The sequence below is a fragment of the Polyodon spathula genome, chromosome 5 (genome assembly GCF_017654505.1).
Source record: "Polyodon spathula isolate WHYD16114869_AA chromosome 5, ASM1765450v1, whole genome shotgun sequence".
Lineage (NCBI taxonomy): Eukaryota > Metazoa > Chordata > Actinopteri > Acipenseriformes > Polyodontidae > Polyodon > Polyodon spathula.
Window position 1 is genome coordinate 1160351 of NC_054538.1, and position 26307 is coordinate 1186657.

General features: G+C 41.2%; 1 protein-coding gene across 6 annotated transcripts in view; it reads right to left on the minus strand.

Moving 5' to 3' along the window:
- The window catches only part of cnksr3 (cnksr family member 3), a 106236-nt gene that overhangs the window by 15972 nt on the left and 63957 nt on the right, over positions 1–26307 (minus strand). The window contains exons 15-23 of one of the 6 annotated variants that reach the window (XM_041249436.1): positions 24282–24330; positions 12272–12325; positions 11208–11244; positions 10220–10392; positions 9217–9290; positions 5993–6064; positions 4480–4532; positions 1374–1471; positions 559–928 (exon numbers count right to left, since the gene is read on the minus strand). In XM_041249436.1, the coding sequence (XP_041105370.1) occupies positions 559–928; positions 1374–1471; positions 4480–4532; positions 5993–6064; positions 9217–9290; positions 10220–10392; positions 11208–11244; positions 12272–12325; positions 24282–24330 (980 nt within the window). Of the gene's footprint in view, positions 1–558; positions 929–1373; positions 1472–4479; positions 4533–5992; positions 6065–9216; positions 9291–10219; positions 10393–11207; positions 11245–12271; positions 12326–24281; positions 24331–25538; positions 25917–26307 lie in introns of those variants that run through there. The other 5 variants (XM_041249437.1, XM_041249438.1, XR_005950257.1 and 2 more) reach the window with 5 other exon arrangements.

Below are 26307 nucleotides of genomic sequence, written 5' to 3' on the forward strand. Positions count from 1 at the left end.
ATTCACAAAACAGACAGACGGACAGACTAAAGGCCACAGTCTATCTCTATTAGGCGTCACAAACCTCCAGATTTGAACTCTTTAAGCAATTTTACTGAAAGACCAGCCTAGGACAGCTAATTAGAGTCATATGTGAAGATAAAGTAAAAATAAGCACATATGTACGTAGACTATTGTATTTGTATATTAAAATTTGTTAACTGGTCTGTTTTGAGTGGAGTTCTCTTTCCTATACTACTAGTGCGCTATGCAATTTTGAGGGGAGTTCTCTTTTGTAGACATGTATACAGGTCTTTATTGTTAAGATTTATAAGAAGCTAACTTCATGACAACACTGCCCTTGTATGTCATTTATGTGAAGTTGTCATTGTTTTTGAGTTGTAATAATGTGAACATATGAATGAACTGTATCAGTGCCGAAGCTGACATCCCTTGTGTGTGGCGTTTGCATTATTTCTGACGGCACCACAGATAGAGAATGAGGAAGTGCTGGATTAAGATGTCCTAAGCAGACCAGTATCTAAGAGGTAGATGTTTTTATTCAGAACACTTGCTTACCACTTTCCACAGATCCAGGCAAAGACACCTCCTTCTCTGGGTCTCCACAGCCGGTGGGGTTGAGCAGCTCTTCAAGAGGACAGTCCCGAGATCTGCTTATTGAATTTAGTGAAGAGTCCCCCACAGGATCACTGCTGTCAGGCTGAGGGCGTTTGGAGTGAATCTGCACAGAGCATGTGAGAGTCTGCCTGGCATCGGAGGCTTGTGAGCTGTTAATGATGTCGAGCCATGACTGGCGATCCTCATAGACTGCTTTAGAGACAGAAGTGTCAGAGCCCTGAGATGTGAGGGTGCTGCTGGGGGAGGCGGTGCGGCCGGGGGCTGCACCTGCAGGAGTTGAGGAATATGGGGGCGGGAGGGTTTCCTCCTGCTTGCACAAAGTACACAGATACTTGCAGTCAATGCAAAAGCACTTCAAAATCCTGCTGCACTCAATAACACACATATGAAGCTGAAGCACGATTTCAGTTTCCTCAGAAAAATGTTTGGGGTGTATGATTATCTCCGGCTAGCAGCATTGGCATGTGTGTCTCTTGTGAAACAGTGGGTAGGAAATGTATTTATTTAATGTTATAAATAATAACAAATTGATGAAATGTGTGTATTTATGACACAGTCAAGGAGATTCACAAAGGTCTTTACACTAAAGTGCAATTGCATTTTTTCAATGAAATTGAAAATTAATTGTATAGCCTTGGAGGGCAGGATATGCATATATTCAGCAGGTATTATAGGACTGTCATTCTGCCAGGTGCTCATTGTAATGATAGAGAGTTCTATGTAATTGAAGTCAAATGAAGATCAAAAATACGTACAGGTTTAACTGCAGAGTGCATTGAATAGGGTGGGGGTGGTGTGTTGACTGTCAGGTCTGACTCTTCATGATCACTTTCACTCCAACAGTCTTGACTCACTGAAAATACAGAATTAGTTAGCCCCGGGCCTATCAGGATGTATTACACTCACTTCCCACACAGACCATGTATTGTAATTGGCTCAAATCGATCAGCTTTAACACTGACAGGAGTTACTGAAAGCACATACAGTAGAAATACCACGAGTGTTCCTAGTGAAGGATTATATCATTTCTTCATTCATAAATGAGACTGTTCACATGATGTCAAGGTACAGGAAAGCCTTGCCTAAAGGCCACTTGGTGGTAATATAGTATGTTGTAATTAGTATCAAGGCCCCCATCTCCAGTCCTCCTAAGAAACCTCTGTCCAGTTAACTCTTTGATAAGTCCACATGCTATAAACTAGCAGCCGCTTGGTAATTGAAACAGAAAACTAACTAAAACAGTCAATTAGAACAGCTTCCACTAAGTGGCTAAACTAATAACTTTAAGAAGTCAACATGTTGGTAATAATTTGTTATAAGAAAGTATAAGTCCTTTCAGTAGTAAGGCTACTGAATTAGTTGTATAGTTTAGTTGGTTTCTTCCCTTAATAGAGAGGTTTCACTGTATCTTGTTTTGTAAATAAAAGTGGCTTTCTTCTCCAAAATAAATGAACAGAAAAAAAGTCAACTCTAAAATCCCCAAACTAGTGGATGACAATCAAAATGTACATGGAAAGTGCTCAATGTTTTTAAAAATAACTGTCATCTATTTAAGAAGGTTTTTACCTCACAAGCCCATGATGTTTCTTGTAAAATGACCAATGTACAGAAACACCAATGATTTAAACAAAAGGAAAAAAGAACTCTTGCATGCATGCTGTAAACAAACTGGTAAGCCAACAATGTCTACTTCCCACTGTGGACACTGTGGGGGGTCACTGTATTACATCCCTCAGCTACTGACAACAAGGGCAGACCAAGCACATTTTCATTTTCACCAATTCTGTAGAAGATCTTAATTGTTTATTCGTGTCAGCATCCAAGGCAGGAAAGAAGGCTATTTAAATAAGCAACATTTAAACAGAACACACCCAAACTGTACAGTATATAACATTCACAGAAGAGACTTGTTCAGAGTTAATTGTAGCTGTAGTAACACAGACAGGCAGTGTTTTACATCCTTCACTATACAGTGAATTATTCCAGGACACGACAGTATGCTTATCATCTAGGAGTATTGCAACACACTTACACTGGAAAGCCAAAGCAGTATTTGAACCTATATGCTACAAGCTGTCAACAGCCAAATGTTTTCCAGCTGATACAATTAACTCTCTAATCAATGCATTGAGTAGGATGTACACTGAACCAGTGCATTGGGTAGGATGTACACTGAACCAGTGCATTGGGTAGGATGTGCACTGAACCAGTGCATTGGGTAGGATGTGCACTGAACCAGTGCATTGGGTAGGATGTGTACTAAACCAGTGCATTGGGTAGGATGTGTACTGAACCAGTGCATTGGGTAGGATATATACAGAACCAGTGCATTGGGTAGGATGTACACTGAACCAGTGCATTGGGTAGGATGTATACAGAACCAGCGCATTGGGTAGGATGTGCACTGAACCAGTGCATTGGGTAGGATGTGCACTGAACCAGTGCATTGGGTAGGATGTATACAGAACCAGTGCATTGGGTAGGATGTGCACTGAACCAGTGCATTGGGTAGGATGTACACTGAACCAGTGCATTGGGTAGGATGTACACTGAACCAGTGCATTGGGCAGGATGTACACTGAACCAGTGCATTGGGCAGGATGTACACTGAACCAGTGCATTGGGTAGGATGTACACAGAACCAGTGCATTGGGTAGGATGTGCACTGAACCAGTGCATTGGGTAGGATGTATACAGAACCAGTGCATTGGGCAGGATGTATACAGAACCAGTGCATTGGGTAGGATGTACACAGAACCAGTGCATTGGGCAGGATGTACACAGAACCAGTGCATTGGGCAGGATGTACACAGAACCAGTGCATTGGGCAGGATGTACACAGAACCAGTGCATTGGGCAGGATGTACACTGAACCAGTGCATTGGGCAGGATGTACACTGAACCAGTGCATTGGGCAGGATGTACACAGAACCAGTGCATTGGGCAGGATGTACACAGAACCAGTGCATTGGGCAGGATGTGCACTGAACCAGTGCATTGGGTAGGATGTATACAGAACCAGTGCATTGGGCAGGATGTATACAGAACCAGTGCATTGGGTAGGATGTGCACTGAACCAGTGCATTGGGTAGGATGTATACAGAACCAGTGCATTGGGTAGGATGTACACTGAACCAGTGCATTGGGTAGGATGTACACTGAACCAGTGCATTGGGCAGGATGTACACTGAACCAGTGCATTGGGCAGGATGTGCACTGAACCAGTGCATTGGGCAGGATGTGCACTGAACCAGTGCATTGGGTAGGATGTACACTGAACCAGTGCATTGGGCAGGATGTGCACTGAACCAGTGCATTGGGTAGGATGTATACAGAACCAGTGCATTGGGCAGGATGTATACAGAACCAGTGCATTGGGTAGGATGTGCACTGAACCAGTGCATTGGGTAGGATGTATACAGAACCAGTGCACTGGGTAGGATGTACACTGAACCAGTGCATTGGGTAGGATGTACACTGAACCAGTGCATTGGGTAGGATGTACACTGAACCAGTGCATTGGGTAGGATGAACCAGTGCATTGGGCAGGATGAACCAGTGCATTGGGTAGGATGAACCAGTGCATTGCAGTGCTATGAATTTAACATGCTGATGCTTTATGAGTAAGGGCCACGCTACTGTATGTAAAGAATATCAAAACAAAGGAGTCAATCAGGCCTTTTTTCGGCCAAGGCTGGCTTAAAAAATGTAACCTCCGGAAAACTGTGAGGTAATTGACAGCTGACGATATTCGACAAAAAATATCCATAGACAAGCATCGTATGATTATTATTTGTAGTTTTCTAGAAATTATATTTTACAAGCCTTATTGACCCAGCCACCCTGTTCTAAAGACTTTACCTTCAGCTGGCAGCTCACACCTGATTGAAGCCAGTCCAAGTTTCTTAAGCCATCTGTGTAGAGGAAAAGGACCAAGATCATTTCAATCAAAAAAACCCTTTCAATGAAAGGTGTCCTACATATAAATTGACACTCGCTTCATGTTTTGAAAACTGTATTATTCCTTTAAATTTAAGACACAGCCCAAATTTCCCACCCTCAATTTGAGAAAAAAAATAAATATGCATTTACAAAGATACAACCTTAGTTACCCATATGGAGGCAGTTAAATAAAGGCTATACATCTACTATACACACTATATTAACTTTTAGAAAATTTCATTTGAAATCAAAGATAGGATTATAGCTAACTGAAGTATGTTTCAATGAAGCTTTCAATGGACACTGATTATAGCTAACTGAAGTATGTTTCAATGAAGCTTTCAATGGACACTGTGTTTGACTTAACCCATGAAACACCATCATAAATCTGTAGTAATAGTGCTACAGTATATCTTTTTGTTTGGGACACTAAATAATAGCATAGTAACAATACACAAGTAACAGTTTTAACAAATACTCTTATTTCGAACTGAGAGTCTATTTCTAGTGGGTTCATTTTCAGTTGAGAGGTGCCAACACAGGGAATTCGGCGTAGTTTTGTAAATCAAAGACTAAAAAAACACAATACTTCAATAGGATTTGCCATGATGTCCAGCATAAAACAACCAAAACTAACACATGATGGTTGTATAACTACAGAATGTGTGAAGTCTGAAGTACTCCCAGCTCTCTTGCTTTGTGTTGCCGTGTAGGACAAACGATTCACAGCAGTGCAATGAAACGTGGCAGACACCAAATGACCAATATCAATATTTTATGGTTACCACGATCGCTCATGTAGTTAGCCAATACCGGCGTGTTTTATTTTCTTCTCAAAAAGGGGTTTTGTTCTTTACTGTTCTGGTTTCAAGCAGTTTGAGATTTAAGATCACAAAACATGCAGCTAAACCAATAGACCTATCTGAGACCAGGCTGGATGCCCGTTACTTACTTAAACCAACAGAGCTATCTGAGACCAGGCTGGATGCCTGTTACTTACTTAAACCAACAGAGCTATCTGAGAGCAGGCTGGATGCCCGTTACTTACTTAAACCAACAGAGCTATCTGAGAGCAGGCTTGACGTCCGTTACTTACTTAAACCAACAGAGCTATCTGAGAGCAGGCTGGACGCCCGTTACTTACTTAAACCAACAGAGCTATCTAAGAGCAGGCTGGATGCCCGTTACTTACTTAAACCAACAGAGCTATCTGAGAGCAGGCTGGATGCCCGTTACTTACTTAAACCAACAGAGCTATCTGAGACCAGGCTGGATGCCCGTTACTTACTTAAACCAACAGAGCTATCTGAGAGAAGGCTGGACGCCCGTTACTTACTTAAACCAACAGAGCTATCTGAGAGCAGGCAGGACGCCCGTTACTTACTTAAACCAACAGAGCTATCTGAGAGCAGGCTGGATGCCTGTTACTTACTTGTTCATTTCTTCAGGAGACTCAGCTGCAAAATAGAACGTCCTGATCTGAGGACTTCTGGCCTTTATCGCACTAAACAACAAATACATATACATATATACATTAATAAACCAAATAGTTGAGACAGGACTGTTTCAATGACATGCAACCAAAGAAACAAATCCATCTAAAATTAGGAATACAAGTACTCAAATAGAATTGCTTTTATACTGTTGTTTCCATGCAGAAAAAGAGCAATTCTGATTATCCCCTGTAGTTCCTTGCTAGTGTTAGAGTATAATGTTAAAGGTACTTCATTCCTCTCTGAAAATGTGCCTTTGTACTTTTTTTTAATTTTATTTAATTCATCATTAATATGTTGTACTACTACAGAGAAATGGTCTTAGAGTAACTTTCTATGGTTGTAATGATTTGTATGTGCAAGTATGAACAGTAATAGACTTTTCATGATTACAGTCAGACAGCAATTAATAAGCTGAGGGGGACACAAAGCCACTTTGTGGCTTGGAACTTGTTTCAGGGGATGAGGTTCCAGGCCGCTGCACGGCACACCAGGGGAGACTTGGGGTTTGACACAGCAAAGCTGCCTCAGACTAGGTCTACCGGAGCAAGTCAAAGGTCATTTTAAAATGCAAAAGGGCTTTATTAGTGTTGTAGTGTTAACAGTTTAAATGGATTTTCACCAAAGAGAAATAAATAAACAGTGAAAATTGCACTTTGGTGTCAAGACCAAACATAAATCAAACAATTGAGCTCTTTTCAGAAGAAACAAGGTAATAGATGTGCTTTAACTGTTCTTGTACTTTACTGACCTTCTCAAACTTTACTGCTGGAAATGAAGATGCTATGATAATGTAACCACCCAACATTATAAATACAAATGTATTTTATTTATTTGAAAGGGACATGCCTTGAGCAACTTTTAAATGAAAGTCTGTTTTTTCTGTTTAAAAAAACAAAACCAGGAACTGACACTGCAATGTGTTTGTTCAGCAGCTTGTTACCCTGGTATTTCCTGTTAGAAAAGGAACAGCTAGTTGTATAAAGCCGCTCACATAGTTCCAAGCGCAGCACAAGGAACCTGTCAGATTGCTCCGAACCTCTGTGTCAACACATGGTCTGTATAATACTGGCCTGTTTTAAAGCTGTAACTCAGGTACTAAATAATACATCCTCAGTGCAATCGGCCTTCAACATGCAGTGCAATCCGGACGCCAGATCAGTTTACAACTCTATATGAAGCAACTGTAGCCTTTTAACTCATATTCAAGGAAATTTATTAACACAATCCTGGCTGACTCAGTATCTTCCACGACACTACACCAAAGAACTAAAGTGAAGAATTTCAGCAGAGTGCTGGAGTTCTTGAACTCCATTTGCTTTCAGCAATGAAGTCATTCTTGTGCCACGATGCAGCAGCTCTATAGCTGCTCAGGTCTGTTGTTTAGTCCAGTCCACTTGGAAACTGGATCACAGGTAACACTTCAGGGGAACTTTTTCAACCTGTGAGTGAGATTATTCGCCATTGTACCCAATTGACAAGTGGGTAATCTCACTACTAAATTGCAGTTTGCTCCACATTTTGTGAAAAAAAAAAAAAAAAATGAAACTTAGTAAATCCGGCTCTTTATCGCAATCTTCAGTAGTGAAGCTAACTGTAACCTTATCTGTGATTATTAGGGTAATTCTATCAGAATCCTCCAGAAACACATTCACATTTGAAGAAGTAATGTGAATCCATGTGCTGCAAGGCATGTTGCCTTGTTTAAACAAAGTCAATCTTGTGTTGCATTTGTGTCACCAGACCCACACTGAAGGTCACTGGTATATTTAGTTCTGCAGATTTGCAGTGTAGCGTGCCCTGAGCACAACCCTGCTGTGATATAGCTGGAAAACAGCAGACCAACAGTACCATGGATAAATGATGTAAACAGTGTGCAGTTAGACTGAGGCAGCATGCTCTTTCACAGCTCACCCTCCTGTCTCATTGATAAATGATGTAAACAGGGTGCAGTTAGACTGAGGCAGCATGCTCTTTCACAGCTCACCCTCCTGTCTCATTGATAAATGATGTAAACAGGGTGCAGTTAGACTGAGGCAGCATGCTCTTTCACAGCTCACCCTCCTGTCTCACTGATAAATGATGTAAACAGGGTGCAGTTAGACTGAGGCAGCATGCTCTTTCACAGCTCACCCTCCTGTCTCATTGATAAATGATGTAAACAGGGTGCAGTTAGACTGAGGCAGCATGCTCTTTCACAGCTCACCCTCCTGTCTCATTGATAAATGATGTAAACAGGGTGCAGTTAGACTGAGGCAGCATGCTCTTTCACAGCTCACCCTCCCCACTGCTGCAGTTGGACAAAGGTATATGTAAACTCTGTTATTTATCACATCCAGTGTCATAGCAGACTGCTTGCTGTGAGCCAATCACAAGAGCCGAGCATAAACCTTCCCATAATGCCCAACAAACAAGCTTCCATCCTGTCCTTGAAAGAGAACTCGCTAAGAGCTGAGATAATCACTTGCTCGTCACTGTTCACGTGACCCTTGACCTCTCATCCATCATCACTACCTGTGACAGGTCAGCTGCTATCACCAGAGCTTATTCCCCCATAGACTGCATAACAACTATTAGAGAGGGAAGAGCTTTCCCATGACAACGCAAGCGTTGAAGACCCTGGTGTGAAAGTTTGGGCTCTCACTCTGACAAGATGAAGAGGAGTCCTTTTTCATGAGAGAAAAAAATAAATAAATAACGTGTATACAGCTATGGCCAAAAGTTTTGCATCACCCAATAGAATTAACTAATTTTGCTTCATAAAGTTGAATTAAACCTGCTGAATAACATTACGTTAACATACTGAATTACATACCACTTTGTAGTTTTCCATATACTTAATGAGAAACTGACAAAAAATTGAAAAATGTGACAAATCAAAATCTAACATGAAACACTGTACTACTGCTATGGCTTCCAGTAGACACTTGTGATAAAATGTTGTAGTTTCTTTGATTACATGATGTTAAATAAAACGTTATACATTCGTTGCTATATGTATATGTAATATATATATATATATATATATATATATATATATATATATATATATATTAATTTTTATTTTTTAAAAAAAAAGATGACTACAGATTGTTCAATTTTATCAACTACATTTGATGTAAAACTTCTGGCCACAGCCATAATAACAAAAAACAATTCTTACTGCTTTTTTCTGCATTCTGTTGCCCGGTCCACTGTAAAATCAGCCAAGTTTATGAACCCTTCTGCTTTCTCTGCCTGTAATAAAAATATACAGATTACTAACATTTAGTTAGACAGCATTTGCACTACTGAAGAATGAGCATGTGTGGCTACAAGATTGAAGTGCACTTTGCAATGATGTGTGAACTGCATAGTGAAGAAGCACCTGCTTTACTACCACCCTGCGAGTAATGTGAGAGAAATATAACCCAAGAAGGGCTTTCATGAAAGGAACGGCAATTATACAAAAAAAACCGACTATTTCTTAACAGGAAATATAACGTCAAGCAACAGCAAAATAAACTAATGAACTGACAGCAACAATGCACTTTGCACTGTTCATATCAAAATGTCTGCAAAACCATTTAAAAGAAATGTGCATAACAATGAATGTTTTGTTACTGTTTCACATCACAATGCTTGCTTTCTTGATGCTAAGATTATACATTCGTAGATTAAAATAATTAGACTGGGGAGTTTCCATTATTCCTACATTGTTGCCTGTTATGGTTATAGATTTAGATGTTCAATCGAATGTGTGATACATACATTAGAGCTGTACATATTGTCAGGACGGAAAAACACAAGCAATACACTTACCAAACCATACATAACCAACTAGCACATTTTATTTTTAAGTTGATTCTGATCATTTTAACAGCATGTTTTTTAAAACATATTAAAAAGGAACACCCTGTTACTAAAGTTGTGACGCTAACAACCAAAAGAATAAACACCATATTCCATTTCTAAAAATAACCACTAAAAAAACAGTAATTATAAAATAAAATCAATGCAAAAAGAAGAAAGGTGGAATATATTGTGTTCTGCTGCGTATGGAGAATGACACAATGACATGTTTATTACCAGTCTGTTTGCTAGTTTTAACAGCTCCAAACCCTATTCACATACATTACGACAAAATGTAAAAACCCTGCCTGTTTTTAATCCAGCAGTTTACTCACTGTGTGGTTGCTGTACCAGTACAGAGAGGTTCTCTTTAGCACAAACCAGTACTTTTTCCATTTGATTCCTATGAATCCCTTGGTGTCTCTCTTCCTATAGAGCCAGCCCTGGCAGTCCACTTGTCCCAGTTCCCTACACGATATCCTCCGTCTGCTCATTGATACCACATCCCCTGCAGCCACACAAGCACAGCAATCACCATACAGTGGATACTGCCACTGTGCAAATGCTTAACGCACAACTGCCCTTTCATCACAGTCACAGCACTGAGGGGAAGAACAATCACGTACATCACAGACATAGTGAAACAAAAGGGGAATCAATAATAAAAGCATCATATGCTAGGGAAGCGAACCAGGGTAGGGCTTACCGAATTTGTATTCTAAGAACAAGCTCTTATTATAAACAGAAACAAAGTGTTATGAAAAATTGTTTCTTTTTTTTTAGGCAAAAACTAATTTGAGGTACAAAAAAAGTCAAAAAAATGGTGCACACACATAGTTTTCATGTCTGACCAATTTTATACTATCAAATGAACATAGGATTGTTTGTATTCTTAACTGTAATTTATGGTGCAGTGCTTGCCTCTCACTACAGGCAGATCAGTGTTTGAGGCAGCAGGGTAATGCACTTGTACAGCATTGCAGGGAACATTTTAACAAATGCTTCTTCTATCCAAGCAGATTTACATTGACACCATGCTGTCCTCTCACCGAGAGATCTGCACGGGTTCACTATGAATGGTAAACTGTAACAAGCTTTCGGCCCCACACAACGACTTGCACAGAAACATTTCTAATGAGCAAAATCCTTAAAAACTCGCCCTGGCGTTCCAGATGACTTCAGAACATCAGAACAGACATGCATTGCAACTCAGACCTGATTTCTATTTTAGCTGTTCACAGTTCAACCCTAAAACCTCACACCGAACAACGACTTCAAACAGTGTTTCCTTGAGCACTTGAAAGTGCTCTCACTGTATCTTACCTCGACTTCTCTTCTTCGACTTGTTACGTAAGGAGACCTGCAAGAAAGAGAAGATGCAGACTGTGGGATGATGTGAGGCCAGGAAAACACATCAGAGCTCACAACCAACCCAGGCACACTGTAGCAGCAAGCTCGTGAACACATCAGAGCTCACAACCAACCCAGGCACACTGTAGCAGCAAGCTCGTGAACACATCAGAGCTCACAACCAACACAGGCACACTGTACCAGCAAGCTCGTGAACACATCAGAGCTCACAACCAACCCAGGCACACTGTACCAGCAAGCTCATGAACACATCAGAGCTCACAACCAACCCAGGCACACTGTAGCAGCAAGCTCGTGAACACATCAGAGCTCACAACCAACCCAGGCACACTGTAGCAGCAAGCTCGTGAACACATCAGAGCTCACCACCAACCCAGGCACACTGTACCAGCAAGCTCGTGAACACATCAGAGCTCACAACCAACCCAGGCACACTGTAGCAGCAAGCTCGTGAACACATCAGAGCTCACCACCAACCCAGGCACACTGTACCAGCAAGCTCGTGAACACATCAGAGCTCACAACCAACCCAGGCACACTGTAGCAGCAAGCTCGTGAACACATCAGAGCTCACCACCAACCCAGGCACACTGTACCAGCAAGCCTGTTACTCAGATCTGTTAGCCACTCACACACACAGTTGATTTGGGGTTTTACTGGAACATCCTGTTTCACACCACTGTTTGTAACTGCAAACCAAAGCTCTGCAGTTTGAAATTAAATGTCTGTTTTAAAGCAGACATTGCAGATTGAATGCTTTAAACTAACAAGCCACATTCATTTTCATCTAATTCAGATTTGCTGGCTTGATGTCTGCTGACCCTGGACTGAGTGGCTCAGCAGATCGTCCTAAGTGGAGTAAGAAATCTGCATGGGTTAGGGGGCTGACTGTCAGGGAGCCACATTTCTGCCCAGTTTTTAGATTACCAGCTAGAGCATTCTGATAGGCTGGCCTCTAAGAACACTGCAGAACTGTCACGTTAAGGATTATAACAAAGAAGATCACATGTACTCACAGGGTTGTAGGAATCAGCTGCCATCAGAGACATCAGAGAGAGGGGAAAAGCAGACTGAAAGAAAGAACAATGCTTTAAAATAAATATATATACTTGCTTATTATTTATTAATTTATTATTATTATTATTATTATTATTATTATTATTATTATTATTATTATTATTATTATTTATACTATCTTTTCTATATTTCTTTTTTATCCGCTTTGAAGATTTGGTTCATTGGCTGGTCCTGCTAAACATGAAGCCAACTGTGGTCAGCTTTGTGGAAGGAAGTGAAGTCACAGACCAAGATATAGTATCTTTAGTTTCACTTCTAATGTTGCAGGGTAAAGTCTTGAAGTGTGTAACCAACAAGGTTTTGAACAGAATTTTTTTGTTATTTTGTCCAGTTGTCATTTTCTGCAAATAAATGCTCTAAATGACAATATTTTTATTTGGAATTTGGGAGTAATGTTGTCAGTAGTTTATAGAATAAAACAAAAATGTTCATTTTACCCAAACACATACCTACAAATAGTAAAACCAGAGAAACTGATAATTTTGCAGTGGTCTCTTAATTTTTTCCAGAGCTCTGTGTGTGTGTCTATATATATATATATATATATATCTATATATATATATATATATATATATATATATATATATATATATATATATATATATATATATATATATATATATATATATATATATATATATATATATATATTATATATATATTATATATATATATATATATATATAATGTAAGCCATTTCATTTCCCATTTCACAGCCCTACCCTACAATGGAGGCTGGCATATTGGTCACGGTTCCTTTTTTTTTTTTTTTTTTTTTTTTTCCCCATTTAATAGGGCGGCTCTCCACTCAAACACTGGGTAACACAACACATGTTGAGAGAAGTGAAAATACAGCAACGTTAGACTCACCCAGGATATGCGTGTCCTGGGTGTTTAACCAACGCTCACACAAAGATGACATTCAAATCCAAATCACAAAGTAATCAAGACCATTTCAAACGCATGCTCTACAGAACATGAAATCCACCAATCACCATTGCAGATTAGCAACAATCCCAGGGCAGCGTGTAACCTGTGTGCAGATGTCATCCTGTGCACAGAACACACTGCACCCATGTCCAAAGTTAAAAACTCTTTCACAGTAGCTAATCTTCATTTCTCAGCATTTGTAATCAGTTAAAAAGTCGTGTGCAGGGTTTCTCTTACAATAAGAGACATTGTTACACACAGTTTGAGCAGCCAGATCCACTCATGCTTCACACTGCAGTCCTCTCACCCAGTCTGCATGAGATCTTGCATACAATAAGACACACCCCAATGGTGTGTAATATTCTTTCTGAGTTTATAATGCATGGTTTACTGCATCTATTCTACTTTGGTGACACAATCCTTTTACAGTGCACTCATCTTTACAATTCATTCCTAACCAAATTAACTGAAAAATAAAACAAATTCCCCCCTGTCCGGTCCGGTCCCGCTTTGCACAACACCCAGGTCTGTCATCACTAACTGGATGTGACCCTCTGCTGAAGTCAGTGCCCTCCCACACGCACACACTCACTTGCATTCACTGCATCTTCCCAATCCCACCAGAATAAAAGAGGTAGATTACTGTACCACACAGGCTTGACTTCTCTTCCTGCCTGACCCCGCCAGGGCAACCCAGCCCGAACTAACCTTTTTGTCCTTCTTCAGTGTGTGAGTAAACAAAGTCCCCAATGCTCCTTAATACTGTGCACTCATTACCACCTCCTAATAACATGGCATAGCACTGTTCATTCATCGCTATTGGATACAAACTCATTACGTTTAATCATGCTTTCACCAGCATTTACCCAGTTCCCTTATGCTGTAGTTTTAAGGAACTAAACAATATACCAGAAGCTTCTAATTATAAGAGATCAGAATTTCACATTTCACAAAAGACCAAAACAATAATCTAACCCAGCAGTAAAATAATGTGCCCTTCACATACCACAGAACCACAAGACACAATGCAGCCGCTGGAAATGGATGAGATCACATACCCAGTAATTTGCACAAGCAGCAACTCCACACAGCTCCACAGACTAATAACAGCATGTCAGATGTCCCAGGAAATTGTTGCACAAATTAGTGATTGTTGCAGATTGGGCAAGCGGAAAGCAGCATCACAATAATGTTTTTTGTAGTGTTTCACACACAAAATGCACTCCATTGAAAGTTAGTTTTTGTGTTTATGACTGATCAGCAGCCACTGTAATAATGTGTTACTGATGGCTTTTATTTCTGTCTGACTTATTTTATTCACTTCAAGTATATTGCTTTATCAATATATTAAAAAATGTTAGGTTATTATCATAACCCTGGTTCGCTGTAAATGTAACCATTACCAAATGGGTGTTTACCTCCTAAAGACCCGAATCTTGAATACTTTATACCAAAGCTGCTCTATAATTTTGTGACACAGTCGTGACCCTGCAGGGATCAAAAGGACAGCAGTCACAGATCTTGACATCATTTTTTTCTTCAAGCCTGCTGCAGTCTGGTTGCAGAACGACCAGAATGCTACAAGGCTTAGCAGAAGGTTGCCCTGTGCATTACCACACTGAACCCCAGTAACAAGCAGCTAGGGTGAAAACATAGAGGAAGAGTTTCACCTTTATGTCTGTCTTGTAAGAGTCAACTGGGAAGCTGCTCTTAACACTCCAGTTCCAAAACCACAGTTTTGAAGATCCACTACATTAAGTCTGTAGAACTTAGTGAAGGAATGGGCAAGTCCTTGACAGAAGCACCCTGGAATAAAGCCCACGAAGTTGCCATGCCCCAGGTGGAATAGGCAGTGAGATTTTCTGGAGGGGGCAAGTGGCCAGCTCATAGACAGTATTGATTGTGTCTGCTATCCACTTGGACAGCCGCTGCCTAGACAGAGCTTGACCACGGGACTTTGTCCCATAGCAGACAAAAACTCTTCAGATTGCCTCCAACTTTTTGTCAACAGGTCTGCCGCCTCCTATTATGAAGAACCAGAGGGGACAGTGGGTTGATTCCTGGGAGGCAGAAGTTTATCTCTGCTCTCCTGAACCTCTCCCAGATTAGACTCATGACCTCTGGGTGAAGCCTCCACTCTGAGCTGCTGGGGACTCCCCTTGAAAAGGGGGTCTGCAGCCCATTTCATCACCCCGGCAAAACTGCCCGAAGTAAGAGGAGGTTTTCATGAGCTAACAGCAAAGCTTGTGAGCCACGCAATTGAGACCAGGAGACTTCAGGCCACTCTGGTGGTTGCAGACAAGCACATGTCTCACTTGAGCCTCCTCCCAAAAATCTTTGCAAGGCCAGGTAAACTGCCTGCAGCTCTAAATCACTGATGCAGATACCCTTCCACAGGGGGTTCCAAACACCTTGCACGCCTCGGCCATTCCACACAGCGCCCCAGCCCAGGCTGGACGCGTCCACGGTGACGACCTTACTTTTTGTGACACGCCGAGGCGTAGATGGGCCAGTTGTTTCCACCAAGAGAGTGCCCTTAGACAGAGATGGGACACTGTCAACAGACGGCCGTGGTTAAACATGGGCTGGAAGACCCTGCAATTGAACCAGGCCTGCAGAGGGCACATATGCAGGAGACCCAACGGACAGGTCTGAGAATCTGCTGCCATCAGAAAAAAGAAGCTTCTAGAACGTCACTACCATTAGTGCTCTGCTGAGCTGAAAGAGTTCTAAACAGACGGCCATTCTCTGCACTCTGCCGTCCGGCTAGCCAGCATGTACCCGGAGTCCAAGCACACTCCTAGATAGGAGGCTGTCTGAGAAGATGTGAGCTGGCTCTTCACACGATTCACCGTAATGCCCAACCTTTGAAGGCGGCCAGTGATAAGTTCTGTGTGAGTCTCTGTCTGAGGGGGAGATTAAACACAATAGTAAGTTGTCCAGGTAGTTGAGTACTCTGATTACTTTGAGTCTCAATGGGGCCAAATAGCTTCTATGCACTTCGAGAAGGCAAATGGAGCTCAAGAGAGGCTAAATGGCAAGACAGCGAACTCATACGCTGTTCCCTGAAAGGCGAACCGCAGGTACTTCCTGTGCGCTGGTTTTCTGGGGATGTGGAATTAGGCGTCCTTGAGGTCCACCGTGATGAACCAGCCGCCTGGCCTGATTGACTGCAACAGTTGTTGTCTTTAATCCACCTTCGAGCCGTCACCCCGTGAGACACCGCAGCGAAGTCTTGTAGTCACGCCCTGAAGGGGGGGGGGGGGGCGTGCTTGAATTGCAGTGAATAGCCAGTCTGAACGTTAGTAAGCACCCAGCTGTCCATGGTGCTCTGACGCCAATAGACAAGATGGATCCCTGAGAAGGTGCCCTGGGCCTTTGCAGCAAACTCCTAGATCTGTGAGCACAGCCCTTTTGATCGCTCAGGGGTGGGTTCACAACTGCATCACAGGCTCAAAGAGCAGCTTTGGTATACAATATTCAGGATTCAGGTCTTTGGGAGGTAAACAGCCATTCGGTAATGATTACATTTCGTACGTGAAAACAGTATTTATACCACAAGCATGTGATTATCTAGCTTGGGAAACATTTTTGTAATTCCACTTCAGTGGCATAACATGAGTGCGGTAACATGAGTGGAACAACAGGAATGGAACAACAGGAGCGGGATAACAGGAGCAGGATAACAGAAGCGAGATAACATGAATGGAACAACAGGAGCAGAACAACAGGAATGGAACAACAGGAGCGGGACAACAGGAGCGGGACAACAGGAGCGGGACAACAGGAGCGGGACAACAGGGGCGGGACAACAGGGGCGGGATAACAGGAGCGGGACAACAGCAGCGGGACAAGAGGAGTGGGATAAAAGGAGCGGGACAACAGGAGCGGGACAACAGGAGCGGGACAAGAGGAGCGGGACAACAGGAGCGGGACAACAGGAGCGGGATTATAGTAGCGCTATATCAGGAACAGGATAACAGGAGCGGGACAACAGGAGCAGGACAACAGGAGTGCAGAGTATGCTGACTCTACATTAAACTCATAGTGTACAATATGTGCAGTCACATACCAACTCTCATCTTCTCAAACACTTGCAATGTGCAAGCCTATTCATTATGCTGTCTCTATATTAAACTCATACTATACAGTATGTGCACTCAGATACTGACTCATCTTCTCATACACTTGCAATGTGTAAGCCTATTCATTACGCTGTCTCTATATTAAACTCATACTGTACAGTATGTGCACTCAGATACTGACTCATCTCATACACTTGCACTGTGCAAGCCTATTCATTATGCTGCCTCTACATTATTAAAGGGGTTGAAAGCCTTCCCTTAATAAAGAGCACACAATGGTTCTTAAGATTAGCAGGAAATGTAACTAATGTTCACCCAGCTGGGCTCTGAGAACCAGCTTCCTCAAGAATAAAGCAGACGGGCCATTCTCTAGTCTACTCTCACACACACTACTGACGGGATCAGATTAGACAGAACTACATTGAGATATGGCATCCAACACTAGTACTTGTTCACTTGCTATAAACTGATCAAGTGGAACCATTTACAAATCACAGCCACTGTATTTGTAACCTGTTGCATCAATAGATTATGAGCGTTTTCAGGATATATATAATCTAATATATTATCATATATATATATATAGATATATATATATATTATTATCTATATATATATATAATTGACATAATGTGTCCCTGTTGAGAACCATGGGAAGTTCAAAAGGAAGAAGTCACTTGCCGAGTGACAAACACTTCTATTAGGCTCACGATACCCGCAACAAACATTCAAAGATGGGTCCAAATACCCAGAATGAGCGTAGTGTGCTGGCAGTGGCATAAAACCACATCTGAGAATACCACACATTAATAACCTTCTAAACTCTCTTTCAACGCCATCGCAAATTCCACCATAAATTCATGAAAGTCTTTAGCAAGCTGATCCTCCTCACTCTGGCATTTTAAATGTGGCAGTGCTGTTTGTCAATAGTCACCTTTGGCCTCCTTTATACATCTCTAATATTAGGTTACTTGGCTGCTCAGTTTGACCTCTTTTTTTTGCTAGAAATAGCTTTTCCAGAAGTTGCACTTAAAATATCCTCTAAACTTGCTGTAGGAATAGCTAATGAGCTTTTAGACCCAAGGCATGTGTCATGTGAGCCAGTAGCTACATTCAGATGTAGAATACAAAGGGGGGTTGTGTGTAAATCATGCAAACAATTGGTATAAGCATGTGTTGAAACCAGCTGAGTTGAACAGGAATCCTGTCTGTCAGCAGCTTTGTGATTTGGACAGACTAGGGATATTCATGCAGTTTTCAATAAGCACTTGCACGCCCCGAAGCATTAAACTAAACCACATTTCTATTTTCCTGATAATCAGTCCCAACAGATAGCCAGCATGAAACGTACAGTGTGCATGTATAACATATTCTACGCATGTATAACACATTAACAGTTTTACACATCTCTAGATAATTCAATTATGAAATCTGCTTAGCACCTGTTTGAAAGGATGAGATTCTGGGGGTACATACTGACAGCCGTGTCCAGGGATGACTATCACTGAGGTATCATTGGCATTACTCCTTCAAGATGATCACATTGTGTTTTTTGTTGGTATTTTGCAATGTGAAGAAAAACTTTTTTGTTTATTTAAAAAGCAATGCTGTTATCCGGGAGCAAAGCTGAGTCAGAGACGGTCGTGCAGCGCTCTCCATTCTAAGAATATTTTCTTCATATTAAATCACCTTTTTTGTCATTGATTAACAAATGAAAAGATGTTTTACCAATACAGACCCTTGCCATTCTCACTCACTGTAGGGTGTAGATTAGTCATTACCCAAAGTCGATACACTGCGTCTACAGTGAATAAAATAAACAACAGGGGATACGACACCACACTTCTATACGAGACAGCGGAACAAAGAATCCTGGAATAAAATAAACGACAGGGGATACGACACCACACTTCTACACGAGACAGCGGAACAAAGAGTCCTGGAATAAAATAAACGACAGGGGATACGACACCACACTTCTACACGAGACAGCGGAACAAAGAGTCCTGGAATAAAATAAACGACAGGGGACACGACACCACACTTCTACACGAGACAGCGGAACAAAGAATCCTGGAATAAAATAAACGACAGGGGATACGACACCACACTTCTACACGAGACAGCGGAACAAAGAATCCTGGAATAAAATAAACGACAGGGGATACGACACCACACTTCTACACGAGACAGCGGAACAAAGAATCCTGGAATAAAATAAACGACAGGGGATACGACACCACACTTCTACACGAGACAGCGGAACAAAGAATCCTGGAATAAAATAAACGACAGGGGATACGACACCACACTTCTACACGAGACAGCGGAACAAAGAATCCTGGAATAAAATAAACGACAGGGGATACGACACCACACTTCTACACGAGACAGCGGAACAAAGAATCCTGGAATAAAATAAACGACAGGGGATACGACACCACACTTCTACACGAGACAGCGGAACAAAGAATCCTGGAATAAAATAAACGACAGGGGATACGACACCACACTTCTACACGAGACAGCGGAACAAAGAGTCCTGGAATAAAATAAACGACAGGGGATACGACACCACACTTCTACACGAGACAGCGGAACAAAGAATCCTGGAATAAAATAAACGACAGGGGATACGACACCACACTTCTACACGAGACAGCGGAACAAAGAATCCTGGAATAAAATAAACGACAGGGGATACGACACCACACTTCTACACGAGACAGCGGAACAAAGAATCCTGGAATAAAATAAACGACAGGGGATACGACACCACACTTCTACACGAGACAGCGGAACAAAGAATCCTGGAATAAAATAAACGACAGGGGATACGACACCACACTTCTACACGAGACAGCGGAACAAAGAATCCTGGAATAAAATAAACGACAGGGGATACGACACCACACTTCTACACGAGACAGCGGAACAAAGAATCCTGGAATAAAATAAACGACAGGGGATACGACACCACACTTCTACACGAGACAGCGGAACAAAGAATCCTGGAATAAAATAAACGACAGGGGATACGACACCACACTTCTACACGAGACAGCGGAACAAAGAATCCTGGAATAAAATAAACGACAGGGGATACGACACCACACTTCTACACGAGACAGCGGAACAAAGAATCCTGGAATAAAATAAACGACAGGGGATACGACACCACACTTCTACACGAGACAGCGGAACAAAGAATCCTGGAATAAAATAAACGACAGGGGATACGACACCACACTTCTACACGAGACAGCGGAACAAAGAATCCTGGAATAAAATAAACGACAGGGGATACGACACCACACTTCTACACGAGACAGCGGAACAAAGAGTCCTGGAATAAAATAAACGACAGGGGATACGACACCACACTTCTACACGAGACAGCGGAACAAAGAGTCCTGGAATAAAATAAACGACAGGGGATACGACACCACACTTCTACACGAGACAGCGGAACAAAGAATCCTGGAATAAAATAAACGACAGGGGATACGACACCACACTTCTACACGAGACAGCGGAACAAAGAATCCTGGAATAAAATAAACGACAGGGGATACGACACCACACTTCTACACGAGACAGCGGAACAAAGAATCCTGGAATAAAATAAACGACAGGGGATACGACACCACACTTCTACACGAGACAGCGGAACAAAGAATCCTGGAATAAAATAAACGACAGGGGATACGACACCACACTTCTACACGAGACAGCGGAACAAAGAATCCTGGAATAAAATAAACGACAGGGGATACGACACCACACTTCTACACGAGACAGCGGAACAAAGAATCCTGGAATAAAATAAACGACAGGGGATACGACACCACACTTCTACACGAGACAGCGGAACAAAGAATCCTGGAATAAAATAAACGACAGGGGATACGACACCACACTTCTACACGAGACAGCGGAACAAAGAATCCTGGAATAAAATAAACGACAGGGGACACGACACCACACTTCTACACGAGACAGCGGAACAAAGAATCCTGGAATAAAATAAACGACAGGGGACACGACACCACACTTCTACACGAGACAGCGGAACAAAGAATCCTGGAATAAAATAAACGACAGGGGACACGACACCACACTTCTACACGAGACAGCGGAACAAAGAATCCTGGAATAAAATAAACGACAGGGGATACGACACCACACTTCTACACGAGACAGCGGAACAAAGAATCCTGGAATAAAATAAACGACAGGGGATACGACACCACACTTCTACACGAGACAGCGGAACAAAGAATCCTGGAATAAAATAAACGACAGGGGACACGACACCACACTTCTACACGAGACAGCGGAACAAAGAATCCTGGAATAAAATAAACGACAGGGGATACGACACCACACTTCTACACGAGACAGCGGAACAAAGAGTCCTGGAATAAAATAAACGACAGGGGATACGACACCACACTTCTACACGAGACAGCGGAACAAAGAGTCCTGGAATAAAATAAACGACAGGGGACACGACACCACACTTCTACACGAGACAGCGGAACAAAGAATCCTGGAATAAACTTGGAGGGATTTAACCACAGTCAAATTACTTTCAATATCCATGCTTCAATTATTAGAAAGAAATGCAACAAATCTGTAAAAGCAAAACCTCCAGGACCCAAGCAGTTCTTTACTTTTAAAGGGCAATACTGAGGCAAGGGAAATATGTTCCTTAACATACTTGGGTCTTTCATTGAAAATGAACCAGAGCTGGTTGAAATTGTAGGCTGAAATCACTCCCTTCCAATGTAATGTCATTTAAAGCTGAGCAGTTGAAATTGGAGGGCACATTAAGGCACTGCAGGAGCTAAAAGGAGCTCTTGTATAACACTTACGTGCTTGGTGCTTACACACCTTGTTCAGCCAGTCAGCAAAAAAAAAAAAAAAAAGATTAAGAGAAAGAATGGAACGTATGAGGCCCAGCTTGTTCCCCGGCAAAACATTTGATGTGTCTGGGGATACGCAGAAATACAGTGATGGCTAAAATCAACCCTTAAGAGTAGCCAAGGCTTCCCGTGCCACTCAGAAAGCTAGAAATATTCACATAACTCCCAGCAAAGGTCATTCAAAATGATCTAGACAAGATTCAGAACTGGGCAGACACATGGCAAATGACATTTAATAGAGAAAAGTGTAAGGTACTGCACGCAGGCAATAAAAATGTGCATCATAAATATCATATGGGAGATACTGAAATTAAAGAAGGAATCTATGAAAAAAACCTAGGAGTTTTTTTTGACTCAGAAATGTCTTCATCTAGACAATGTGGGGAAGCTATAAAAAAGGCCAACAAGATGCTCGGACATACTGTGAAAAGTGTTGAATTTAAATCAAGGGAAGTCGTGTAAAACTTAACATTGCATTAGTAAGACCTCATCTTGATACTGTGTTCAGTTCTGGTCACCTCCCTATAAAAAGGATATTACTGCTCTAGAAAGAGTGCAAAGAAGAGAGACCGCAATTATTCCGGGTTTAAAAGGCATGTCATAAGCAGAAAGGCTAAAAGAATTGAATCTATTCAGTCCTGAACAAAGAAGACTACGTGGCGACCTAATTCAAGTATTCAAAATTCTAAAAGGTGTTGACAATCTCGACCCAAGGGACTTTTTCTACCTGAAAAAAGAAACAAGGACCAGGGGTCACAAATGGAGATTAGACAAAGAGGTATTCAGAACAGAAAATAGGAGGCACTGTTTTACACAGAGAATCGTGAGGGTCTGGAATCAACTCCCCAGTAATGTTGTTGAAGCTGACATCCTGGGATCCTTCAAGAAGCTGCTTGATGAGATTCTGGGATCAATAAGCTACTAACAACCAAACGAGCAAGATGGGCCAAATGGCCTCCTCTCGTTTGTAAACTTTCTTATGTTCTTATGTTCTGACAACTCCCTCTCCGTTTAGCTTTTATCATTATATTATTAAGACTTTATTGGCTTTCACTCAGCTGGAGAAGACCGTTCAACAGACTCTGCATACTCTAGGTCTGCTGGGAGTACTTCCTGTCCTCTTCCCTTCCCATACCCCCTTGTGGAACTTGGCTAAGGACCAGATAAGGTCTTAACACCTGTAGCACGAGCGCTGAAGAGTGGTTTGGCTCAGAGTCAAAGTCAAAATAAAGTCAGAAAAACATCAAAATATAAAGCTTCAATATTTCTCTTCAAGAGAGAGTCAAACCCAAAATGATCAACACACCCTAAATGCCCATCAAAACTAGAGACTTAATACCAAAGAGTCTTTGGAGGAAAATGCATGTTTTCTAAGCATGTTTTATTTAATAGCTGTGTTTGATGCATTTGCAAATCTTCAAACTGAAATCATCTGTTAAATGGATACTCATTACATCCGTATAGTGAAAGGTGGATGCAGTATGTTGCATTACTAAACTACAAACTGAGCACATGTTCTCTTTGGAACCACAAGTCTGCTGATTTCATACTCAAGCTACTGATTTCCATCTAATAATTACTGAAGCCAGTCAGGAGGAGAGGGTTTCAGTAGTCACAAGCTGCAGAAGAGGGAGCCGTTAGCACAAAGACACTTACAGAAATATTAACGGCAAGGTAACGCGTACTTATTCAATAAACCACATATTCAAGCTGTTATTTATTGAACGCATGTCTTTATATAAGCTGAACTGTCCAGAGTGTGTACTTACTGACTGATCATTACAGAACAAATTAACTAAACATACAAAATTAATTAAAAAACCCAACACAGTAATGCTCCAGTCACATTCCATAAAGCTGAAAAACCAATCACATTCCTGAGTGTTGGTGTGCTGGGAAACTGATGAAAATCTTAAAGGTGTGAGTGTGACACAATTCCACAAGAGTGGAGCAGCAGTACCAAGCCCTCACACAGAGCAAAGGGAGCCAACAGCGAAGTCACTCACCTGCTCTAAACAAGCAGAAGAGGGCCTGAGTCTCACTGGGTAGCTGCACCTATGTAGAGAGAGAGAGGAGACATGGTCACTGAAGCTGTGCTACAGACTCTGTCAGGTCGACCTACGCAGTAACGCTACACAAACACACTGGGAATTTCAGTAAATTACTGGAAATTATTAATAATAATAATAATAATAATAATAATAATAATAATAATAATTTATTTATAGAGCGCCTTTCATACCACAAGGTTCAAGGCACTACATATACAATTAAATGATGTATTGGCTTTCAAAAAGGTTAGATATAGGGTTAGCACCTTCTTATTTTCCGCGATGGACCCCAAGCCTATTGGAGTTAACACCTAACATTAAAAAAAACTAAATAAATGATGCTTTACTTTGTGTATATAAGTTACATTAAAAATAGCAATTAAAAACAATACGTAAATAGATTTACTTACCATCCAAATATTAAAAATTAGCAATTAAAAACAATTCGCAAATAGATTTATTTGCTATCCAAACATTAAAAAATAGCAATTAAAAACAATTCGCAAATAGATTTACTTGCTATCCAAATATTCCTTGGACCTGTTTCTGCATCACAGTAGATTGATGTGAGAATCTTTCACATATACTTGAAATGATCAAACTTTACTGAAAAGGCAATGGCCTTGGAACAGATATTGCACAATGTTTCCAATGCAGTAGCCCCTGTCAGTGTTACAATAGGATGTTAGTGGTCCCCATTGCTGTGGTACCACAGATATGTCAACACCTACATTTTGCCACTGTGATTTGGCCAAAACAATACAGACTCTGTTTACAGATACAGACTGTACTTAAATACAGACTGTTTACAGATACAGACTGTATTTACATACAGACTGTTTACACATACAGACTGTGTTTACAGATACAGACTGTATTTACATACAGACTGTTTACAGATACAGACTGTGTTTAGATATAGACTGTGTTTACATACAGACTGTGTTTACATACAGATTGTTTACAGATACAGACTGTGTTTACATACAGACTGTTTACATACAAACTGTTTACAGATAGACTGTGTTTACATACAGACTCTGTTTACAGATACAGACTGTGTTTACAGATACAGACTGTTTACATACAAACTGTTTAGAGATACAGACTGTGTTTACAGATACAGACTGTTTCAGATACAGACTGTGTTTACAGATATAAACTGTGTTTATCTGTAGACTGTTTGCACATACAAGCTGTGTTTGCAGATACAGACTGTGCTTAGATACTGACTGTGCTTACAGGGGGCCTCCTAGCCTGCTGCACACAATGAGGTGCGCCTCATTTCAGGATTTTTCCACATACTGTAGGAAACATGGGCTTCAAGAACAGTCTCAGAATTGAGATGCTCTTGTAATAATTATGATGTAGAATACAGAATGCAGTAGGATATTATAAAGACTGAAGTTCGACTACACAATAAGGATGTGCAGAGTGGCGTGTGCATCACTGCAGCTTTACAATGCTGTACACCCTGCAGTTTCAATGCTGGCTTAATTAGCTTCTCTTGCTTTGCTGCACCTCACTTTCTCAGATTCCTTGCCAGCAAAATCAGACACTGTACTGCCTCCCGGGATCCTTGTCTAGGCACTAAGGAACATAAACATGTACAGATTTAGTGCTATTATTATAATTAATATTACTCAAAGTAATATCCATAGTGGGTTTTTCAGTCTTCAAGGCTTAGCTCACATAAGTGCACGCATTCATTTTAAGATGTTTGGCTTAAAAGTGAATAGATTTCTGTGCAATTTTTTATTTTTTATTTTTTTCTGTGACGATGGCAAAAAGCCATATAAGCATTTTGTATGGCAATTACAACCAGCTAAACTTAATCCAGCTTTCTCTGAAAAAGTGTTCTGTTTTACTGGAGTTTAAAATGACTTATACAGGGGAAAAGCCATAACAACAATACACATATAACTATTCTGTAACATCTAGTACAGAGCTCATCTTTACCGGCCATGTGGCTTTTAAATGC